The sequence below is a fragment of the Tetrao urogallus genome, assembly GCF_951394365.1.
Source record: "Tetrao urogallus genome assembly, chromosome: 19".
Classification (NCBI taxonomy): Eukaryota; Metazoa; Chordata; class Aves; order Galliformes; family Phasianidae; genus Tetrao; species Tetrao urogallus.
In genome coordinates this window covers 1,298,996-1,308,879 of record NC_136832.1, presented here as the reverse complement: position 1 = coordinate 1,308,879, position 9,884 = coordinate 1,298,996, and the positions used below count along the sequence as shown (strand labels likewise).

Sequence of the window (9,884 nt, the reverse complement as noted above, 5' to 3'; positions counted from 1 at the left end):
CTACGGGTGCACCCTGGGGTTCGGGGGGTGCAGGGAGGAGTCGTCGAACAGCGGGTTCCTCACTTCCATTTCTCCGGTCTGCAGAGCGAGATGGAGGAGAGAAGCGGCCGGTCAGGGCCTGCGGGTCAACCCCCCCCTCCCTCGTGCACAGCGCTGGGCCCGGAGCCCTCGGGGGGCACAGAAGCCCGTCCGGGAGGACCGGAGCCGCGTTGGCAGCAGTGGGGTTCATCGCCCAGACTGCGTCAACTGTCCCTTAATGGGCCTGTAAAGACGTAATGATGACCCTTAATCTGAGCCCTGATGGTCGGGCTCCGCACCATTACCATGTGAAAGGCGGCTCCGAGACCGCTTTGTGCTCTTTGTACCCAGGGCTGTCAGGAGCTGCCCTGCCTCGAGTCCCTTCGAGCTGCTGGGCCAGAAGTGGCCCCTCCAGCCCCGGGAGGCGAGGAGCCGCGACAGTCTGTGCTCGGGGCCACCGGGACGGGACGAGACACTCGCCCCGCGCCCACGTCCCGGCCCCATAGAGGGGCACATCTCGGGACACATCTTGGGACACAGCGCAGCAGCCTTCGGGGCTGAGGGCACAGCGGGAAGGCAGACGGGCTCGGCTGCTTCGGGGTTTGGTGAAGCCTTCTTGCCACTTGTGGGCACGGGTCCCGCACCCCCCCGCAGCCGCCCTGCAGCCGCCTTACCGGAGCCAGCCCGGGGCACTCGTACACCGTGAAGTCTCCGTCCTCGTTCTCTTCATCGGATGAGGCGGAGTCTGGCACCTTGGGCTCTTCTTTATGCCTGTGGCGAGAGGGGAGGTCAACGGGATCCGAGCTCACGGACAGCCACCCAGATGGTGCTGCCCGAGGACAGAGCTGGGGTGGGGGGGTTCCGGAAGGACGAGCTGTCCTCTGAGCTTTTGGGATGCTCAGCCCTGGCAGCTCTGGCAAAGATGAGGCTGCTTACTTCTCCATGGAGAGCATCTGCTGCTTTTGGTGCTGGTAGTGGTACATCTGGGCGCTCTGAGCCAGCGTCTTGTCCCCAGGCTGGAGAGAGCAGTGGCAGCGTGAGGGCAGCGCTCCAGAGAGCAGAGTGCCCAGCCAGCAGAGCCCCGTGGGGAACATATCCCAGCCCACTGCGACAGCTCCTTACCGAGATCTTGTCGTAGGGCAGAGGACTGGCCACTCTCTGCGCCGAGTAGTCTGCTTTCTGTGCCAGCCTGACCTCCTTCTGCAGCCTGACAGGAGGAGAGGACAGTGCTGGCAGGAGCAGCTCCAGGGAAGAGCAGGTGCCCTCCCACCCTGATTCCTGTTCTGTGCCATGGCACAGGAAAAGTCACAGCCACCTCCATCCCACAGGCCATGGCACACAGGGAGCTGGAGATGAGCCACCAATGTGTGGTGTTGGCACCCAGTGCTGCAGTGATGCCACAGCAGGTGCCACCGATCCCAGGAGCCTGTCCTCCAGCCCCAACTTCAAGGGGACACGAACACTATTGTGTCTGCATTGGGACCATCGAAGACAGCTCTTGCCTTTCCTCCAAGCCCTCTCCAAGCCCCAGAGAAGAGCATGAGAAGAGCTCCCTGGGCACGGGGACACTGAGGGACACCGAGTGTTTTACTGCTACCAGCAGACCCAGCTCACCTGCACCAGCAGACTGCAGCCACAATCAGAGCGGAGATCCCAGCCAGTGTGCACACCACGATCAGCCCTGCAGTGGGAAACTGTGCTGAGCCCCAGGGCGCAGCAGCACCCCCAGCACTGCAGAGCCAGCCCAGTCACCGCCCGTGTCGTCGGCCTTACCGAGCACCACATCGTCATTCGAAGGGACAGGGGCTGCCTCCACGGGGTACTTCGGTGAAGTGGCAGTGGTAGAGGTGAGGAGGGTGACAGCTGCCTTGCTGCTGGCCGGGCCCCGCTGCAGAAGCTCCTGCCTCAGCCTGCTGGGCGCTCGCTGTCTCCCGGTGGGGGAAGGGGTGGCTGCAGGACAAAGCCAGGTGTGAGCAGGGCGGAGGGAGCAGAGCAGTGTGAGCAGAGCGGTGTGAGCAGAGCGGTGTGAGCAGGGCGGTGTGAGCAGAGCAGTGTGAGCAGAGCTGTGTGAGCAGAGCTGTGTGAGCAGGGCAGTGTGAGCAGGGCGGAGGGAGCAGAGCGGTGTGAGCGGGGCGGTGTGAGCAGAGCGGTGTGAGCAGAGCTGTGTGAGCAGAGCTGTGTGAGCAGGGCGGTGTGAGCAGAGCTGTGTGAGCAGAGCTGTGTGAGCAGGGCGGTGTGAGCAGAGCCGTGTGAGCAGAGCCGTGTGAGCAGAGCTGTGTGAGCAGGGCGGTGTGAGCAGAGCTGTGTGAGCAGAGCTGTGTGAGCAGGGCGGTGTGAGCAGAGCCGTGTGAGCAGAGCCGTGTGAGCAGAGCTGTGTGAGCAGGGCGGTGTGAGCAGAGCCGTGTGAGCAGAGCCGTGTGAGCAGAGCTGTGTGAGCAGGGCGGTGTGAGCAGAGCTGTGTGAGCAGAGCTGTGTGAGCAGGGCGGTGTGAGCAGAGCCGTGTGAGCAGAGCTGTGTGAGCAGAGCTGTGTGAGCAGGGCGGTGTGAGCAGAGCTGTGTGAGCAGAGCTGTGTGAGCAGGGCGGTGTGAGCAGAGCCGTGTGAGCAGAGCTGTGTGAGCAGAGCTGTGTGAGCAGGGCGGTGTGAGCAGAGCCGTGTGAGCAGAGCGGTGTGAGCAGGGCGGTGTGAGCAGGGCGGTGTGCCTGATGTGCAGCCATGCAGTTTGGGGCTGGTGCGACCCAAACCACTTGGGGTCAGGAACTGGGCGAGCAGGGGACACCTCAGCAGTAGGGCTGGGCCGTGTGGCCCTGTGCCTCTGCCACTGCCGCCCCGTCCCATCCAGGAGCTGACAGAAGCCCTGGTGCAGTCCCCTGCCCCATTAGCTCCCACAAGGGGCCTGAGAGGGACTTCACTGAGCGCAAGCAGCACTTACTCCTGGGCTTGCCATCTCGCAGGGCGTGGGGACGGGTAGCATCTTGCCTGGCCAGCACGTCTGCCAGAAAGTCGATTTCTTCCTCTAAGCTGGGAACAGACGTCCTCCCTGCACCAAGAGAAACACGGGAGTGAGGTGGGCGCACGGGCCGGCCGCCAGGGGAGAAGCCAGCCTGCGGTCAGAGCGAGCATCACCCTGGATGGGGCTGAGGCGGTGCTGTGGAGCTCAGCCTGCAGCCCCACGGCGTGGCACAGCACGGGGGTGCCCTCCTGTGGAGCTGCAGCGCAGAGCGGCACGGAGCTGGAGGCGAAGCACCGAGGCGAAGCACCAAGCCTCGCTCGCGGTGCCCGCTGCTCACATATGCGGCTTTTAACAGGATCAAACTCAGCTTCAAAGCCAGAAGACCTCCCTGCTCCCTCTCAGTTGCTGCATTAAGGCTGTCCCCAGTGGGAAGCCCTGGAGGGTAGATCAAGACTTACAAAGGCAAGGTGCGGGCAGCTCGGTTCCCGGAAAATTCAAGGTTATAACAATTACAGCTCCTCTGGAATTTGTCATCGCTTGGAGTGTTTGGAAATAAACACCGATCCTTCCCAGCTGGGCACAGAGCCCCTCGGCCGCCCCCGCCTGTCCTTGTGACTCACAGCCACTGCCTGTCTGCCTAAGCCAAGCATCAGCCTCAAACGGGGACACCGTGGGCTGGCCCAGGAACCACGGCCGGGCTGGAGTGCAGCAGGACAGCGAGGTCACAGCTCAGCACCTATGTGACCCGTTCCACTTTAGCTCAGCAGAGGGAGGCACAGCCCTCATGGTTCCCAGAACTGCTCCTCGTGCTTCCCTGACTGCTGCCTTCTAGGATCACAGGCTTGGCTGAGAATCTCAGCCCCTGGTTTGAAATGTGTGCACACAAGGCTCCGAAATGAGCATGAAGAGCCATCGCTGTAACCCTAATCCTAAACTTAACCCCAGCCTTAACTCCAAATTTAACCTCAATCCCAATCCCAACCCTACCCTGAATCCCTGGGAGAACTGGGCTGTGTCTGTGCCTGCAGTATTGGGGTGCAGGGCCCACGTCACAGCCATGCTTTGGGCAGATGCTGCTGTAACTGCTGATATTTCCAGAGCATCGATGTGATGTGCCTAAAAAAATCTAAAAAACTCAAAAAACCACTCCAACGCTGAGCAGACAGAAAGGGCCGCTCACAGGGTTCTGTGGGACACAGAGCACAGCTCTGTGCATTCAAAGCGGCGTTAGAACATTACAGCCATGTGCTCGCTTTCAGCAGAACCCAGGCAAGTGACTCACCTGCATCAACCAGTTCTTATTTCCACATTCCCTTTCAGCTGCTAAAAATCCCCGTGCCTCAATTTCACTCGGTTTGAAACAAGTGCTCGCCTCTTCATTCTTGGCCATTACATTTTTAAAAGCATTTAATTTTAACAGCAGCAGAGAAATAACTTCCCCAGCGACCACCACGTCTGTCTGCCTGCAGTGCAGGGAGGGGCACTGAGGAGGGAGCAGTGAAGCACCGGCGCAGGAAGTGCAGCCCTGCCCCAGGACGTGTGAGGGTGAAGGGCAGCACAGGGGCACAGGGGGCGGCTGGCAGGCTGGGGACAGCAGGGCTTGGGTGCCCTCTGATGGCAGTAGCAGCTCCCAGCCTCGCACTCTCTGCCCACGCTCTCCGGAGGAAGGCAGGAGGAGAGATGCTGTCCCAGGTGCATTGACAGTGGGAATGCCCAAATGCTGCAGGCGCAGCCTTGCTACAAATCCCCTTATCCACACTATCCTGCCTCGAGGCTGCAGATCCCTGCTGAGTGCTGGGAAGTGCAGCTAAAGGGAGGGGGCCGGCCCAGTAGCCCCCTTCCTTCTCCCTCACACTCTGTAGGACCAGCCCCATCTCCACCAGCCCCAGCCGCGCTGCGGGCTCCATGCCACGGGGACCGAGCAGCAGCAGCAGTGACGCTGAGCACAAACTCACCGCCACTTCAGCCCCGCTCCTCCCAAAGCACGGGGGGCTCAGAGCCCGCCACAAGCCCGAGGTGGCTCGCAGCAGGCAGGCAGAGTCCCGCACAGCCCGTCTCACCTCTGTGCTGGTGCTGCGCAGGGTACGCCGAGATCCCCATGCACGCCGTCACCAACGGCAGGAACACGCGGCTCACGTGCATCATCTGCTCCAGACCCAAAGCGGCGCTTCTCACCCCGCACAGCCGAGCCGGCAGCGCACAGCTCTGTGCCCACACCAGGGAGAGGAGCCCTGGCTCCTGCCCACGCTGCTGCCGGGAGCCAATCGCAGGAGCAGCACTGCAGTGAGCAGCTGGGATCCCAGGATCGGCGTCACTGGCAGTCGCAAGCATCTGAAGGATGCCTGACCCTTTAAAGGGGCGGCGTGGGCAGCACGGCTGTGTGGGCAGCCCCTTTAAAGGGTTAGGCATCCTTGAGGGCATGGCAACCACAGTTTCCAAGCTGGCGCTGCATCTTCCCCCCCCTTCCCCTCCACAGTGCAGCTGTCGCAGCTCCTCTGCACCCCTGCAGAACCCTGCAGATGCACTGATGCAGCCAGGAGCCAGGCACTGCCTGAGCAAAATGCAGGATCAGCACTTAGGATGCAAAAGCACCCAGAGAGCCGTCAGTGCTTCCCTGCAAAGGTCTGTGGGCAGCCTAAGGATGCTGATGGACTCCAGTATGCTCAAACAGAGGATTCAGGAGTCTCTGTCTTCTACATAGACAGGGGCCGAAGGCGAGCCAGCTGCCGGCATGCTGCCTGAAGCCACAGCCAGGATGATGGTGGCTGTGGGGATGGGAGGAGCAGAGGTGGAGGCACCCCCAGCAGAGGATGCTGCTTGTGGCCCCGCATCTCCCTGCCACACCGACACAGAGCTGGGTTGCTATGGAGATGCAGCACTTCTAAGAGGAAAATTTGCTCCCAAGACTTCACAGAATAAACTCAACCCCCCCAGCAGAGCACACAAGCAGGACACCCACCCCTGCCTGCTGCTGAATGCCACGAACAGACCCTACCCAGCACCCATCCATCACCCCCTTGTGGTTCTCCCCTCCCATTCAGAGGTGCCCATCCAGCAGGAAGGGCCCCCAGGCACACCCAGCACAGGCTCCTTGTTCCCAGGGATGGGTATGAAGGTGGGGGAGGTGCTGTGCCGGAGCCACTGTGCTCCCAGCTTGGGGCAAAGACACGGGACCGCCTCCCATGGGGTGCAGGGCTGAAGTACCGGCACGTACCGCTGGGCGAGCGCTTCTCCTGCAGGCAGTGTCCATGGCTGTCCTCCAGGAAGTTGGGCAGGCAGGGGCCACAGGTGCTCGATCCCAGCGGGCAGAACTTCCGTCGCTGCAGGGCGCAGTCCAGGCGCCGCGGACACGGCTCGGCTGCGGACAGGAGGAGAGGCGTCAGGTGGAGCAGGGGCTGGGCGCTGCCTGGGACCCCGAGCCCCAGGGCCCCACCTCCCCTCGGTGCCTCCTGCACATCCCTGTCCCGTGCTGAGGGCTCAGCCCCCGCCCGCAGCACCCACACAGAACCGAGCGGCTGCAGCCAGAACCAAATCAACACGCAGCCGATGCTCGTGCGGGAGCTGTCATCAAAAATGGTGAAAAAGCAAAAGCCCGCTCCTGGGCCTCAGCACTGCTGCTTGTCACCATCAGGAACAACTTCGCTACTTGTCCCGCAAGAACAGGAAAGGGAAACTCGTAGGACTGAGACTCGGGTGTTGGGGTGCTGAGTTGTCAGGGCGTTGGGGAGTCAAGGTGTTGGGGTGTTGGGATGGCAGGGTGTCAGAGTGTTAAGACGTTGGGATGTCAAGGTGTTGGGGTGTCAGGTTGCCAGGGTGTTGGAATGTCAGGGTGTTGGAATGTCAGGGTGTTGGGATGGCAGGGTGTTGGGATGGCAGGGTGTTGGGATGTCAGAGCCCAGCCCAAGGCCATCTGTTTGGAGCCAGCGCAGGGCTCAGCTGTGCAGAACTGTGCAGAGAGGTGAATTAATGCACAATGGGAAAATAGCTGGGGGCTTAGGCACAGGAGCTGGACTTCCTCTACTTGCCACTCGCTCACCCTCGTCTCTCACTCAAGGCCATGCTGATTTCATTTAAAACCACACCAAAACTTCAAACATTAGCTTCAGTGCAGAGAAGGTTCCATGGCAGCCGCAGGGCCGGGGACGCCCATGGCCCCAGGGGAGGCAGTGACGGACACACAGCCCTGGCATGCTCAGCCAGCACCCAGCAACCAGTTAAATAAAGCAGCCTGCAATATATAATAGGTCGTTATCTCTGTTTGAGGAACGAGCTGTGCTTGTGCAGCTGTCACGGGTTGGGATTAGGAGCGAGACAGACGGGCACTGATCTAATTAAGCTCCCGATGTTTCATCAATCGGTGTTTAGCGAGCAGATATCGCCGCAGGGTGTGCTGCTGGGGCTCCCCGCTTTGCCATGCTGGCTCTGGGGCCCTCGGAGCCCTCCAAAGCCCTGCCCTGTGCCCCAGCAGCCAGGCCGTGGGGCCCAGCACCCAACTGGGAACAGGATGCTCCACCGAACCTCCCGCAGGTGGGCAGCGATCCCCAGCGCAGGCAAAGGCAGCCTGGCACCAGGTTCTGGTGGGGAGCCATGGAGGAAGGCTCAGTGCCCCAAGGGCAGGCCCCAACAGGAGGGCTGAGAGAGCTCAATACCTTGCAGCCAGCGTGGAAAAACAAACAGCAGCGTGAGCCTGAGCCAAGGGCATGTGAGAGTGGATCCAGTGCCGAGCACAGGAGCTGCTCAGAGAGCTGCTGGTGCACGCACACACAAACACACACGCACACACACCCCAAAATGGGTGACCCGGGTCAGAGAGCTCCCCAGAGCACTCCCCATCCCCACGGACCCACGTGGGGACAGCTGGCACCAAGGCCGCATGCCTGCCAGGACACTCTGACGGCACATGGAGCTGCTGGCATTCACAGCCCCAGGGAAAGGGTTTTGGTTTTTTTCACATCCTGGCCAAAACATACAGGTGAAAATGAAATAAATTCTAGGAGGATATCCGGGTATTAATGGAACACAGGAAACTTCCCTGGTGCATAAATGCAGCAGGTGAAAAGGTAAAAGTTAACGTAAGAGGGAAATTAATCAGTGCAGGAGGTTGATATGAGTGCTGCACACGGGTAACACCCAGCCTCTGGGCTAACAGGGCCCCAGCTCTGCTGCCAGTGCCAGCGCAGCACACCCAGTGGGGCATTCAGGAGCTCAGCAGTGCTCTTAGCAGTGCAGCAATGCACCCAGCAGTGCAGCAGTGCACCCAAGAGGCTCCTGGAGAACCTCCAGCACCGCTGCAGGCACGACCCAACATCACTCAGCAGCACAGGTAAGGGCAGCAGAGGGCACGGCACAGCTGGTGGGAGCCCGCAGCAGTGCTCCAAGTTTGCTCCTCCTCCGGCCTGGTGACGTGGGAGCCGCTCATTGCCTGCCTGCCTGCCCCCAGCCTTTCCTGTGAGCTGGCAGCGCTGGGGCTTTCCTCCCAGCCTCGCTCCAGGTGTGCAGCAGCGGCTGTGTTCCCTTGCACGGCCACGTGCTGCTTGACCTCAGCTCACAGCCCCTTGGCAGTGTCACTCTGCTCACATCGCTGCTGTGCTCCTGTCACCAAAATGCAGCGCAGTGACCCCTCCTGCCCCTGGTGCTCCACAAGCGCTTTCCCTAAGTGCAAACCCCAGCAACTGGATTCTGCAACAGGCACGCAGAGCTGGCGTGTGCACTTAGAAGCAGGCAGCAAAACCTGCACAAGCCACATTGCACTGCTGCTCCTGGGAGCTGAGCACACGGCCACGCAGCCCGCACCCCACGCCGCTGCCCTGCCGCCACCAACCTCCCACACAGCCTGCATCAGCGCTCCTGCTGTGCCACGCCAAAGGCTGCAAATAAATCACCCTGCAGCTTCGCCCACCTCCTGGTTTGGCAGGTTTGGTTGAGCAACGCCAGCGCCTTCCCCAGCCCGTGCCTCACGGCGCTCGCCTTGTTTGGATGTTGTGCTCGCCAGCCAGGCGGGTGCAGGGATCCGGCACCAGCTGCCCCCAGCGCGCCCCGTGCCACAGCCACGGGTAGGATCCGTGCCAGGGTCAGTGACAAGGGGCAGGGCTGGGTCTGCCTGCCCCCAGGTGGCACAGGGCAGGGGAACGCACTGGGATGAGGTCGCCACCACCAGCCTCACTGCTGGAAAGAATGCACAGGGGCCTCACAGCAGAAGAAACCTCTCCCAGAAGGGCCCTGCCCTGTGCCAGCTGTAGGAGCAGGACTTCACTGCTCCTAGAACCCCTTACTGGGCAGAAAAATTACAATTCACCGCCTTGGCAATTTGCTGGGCACATTATGGAAACGGGAGTGGGATTAATGGGCGCTGCAGGAAAGGGAGATGGCAGTGGGGGATGGAAATGGTTCCCGAGTGCTGCAAGAGCAGGCAAGGCTGCTGGCACGCTCAGAGCCACAAGAGAGCCGGGGGCAGCAGGGAACAGGGACAGGAACCCGCAGGTGGGTCGGTGGCCACTGTGGTCACACTGTCCTCCTCTTGGGAACAGCTCTTGGTCAGCTCCAGAGGGAGGTTTTGGTATCAGCTCTGCAGCAGCAGGGCTACCCTCCAGCCACGCATCATTAGCTTCACATAATCAGGAAGAAATAAAAAAAAAAAAAAAAAGAAAGAAAGAAAGAGGAGGAGAAACAGATGCTTCATGCAATTTCCTTGGTGCAAACCAAGCAGCACGTAGGCTTCTCCCGGGGCAGGCTGATGGGGCACAATGGGATGTGGATGGAGCAGGGGAGACCTGAAGCGGCTCCACGGGGACCGCAGGCTGTCAGCGGTGCCACAAAGCACCTTGCTGTCCTTGCAGCCTAACATACCACCGACCTTCCTTCTGGTGGCCTGACCCGACAGTTGCTGGCTGCAGCAGGCGGGGACGGCAGAGACC

The 9,884-nt window shown here is 61.2% G+C and overlaps 1 protein-coding gene across 1 annotated transcript; it reads right to left on the bottom strand.

Annotated features, from left to right (window-relative positions):
- NPDC1 (neural proliferation, differentiation and control 1) lies at positions 1–7,029 on the bottom strand (the record flags this gene model as incomplete). The annotated part of the gene is given in 11 exon segments (XM_079544679.1): positions 1–78; positions 693–789; positions 955–1,034; positions 1,141–1,225; positions 1,633–1,699; positions 1,792–1,968; positions 2,950–3,057; positions 6,185–6,328; positions 6,472–6,502; positions 6,506–6,674; positions 7,007–7,029. Coding segments are annotated over 11 exon segments (1,059 nt in total).
- Between the last annotated feature and the right edge of the window lie 2,855 nt (positions 7,030–9,884).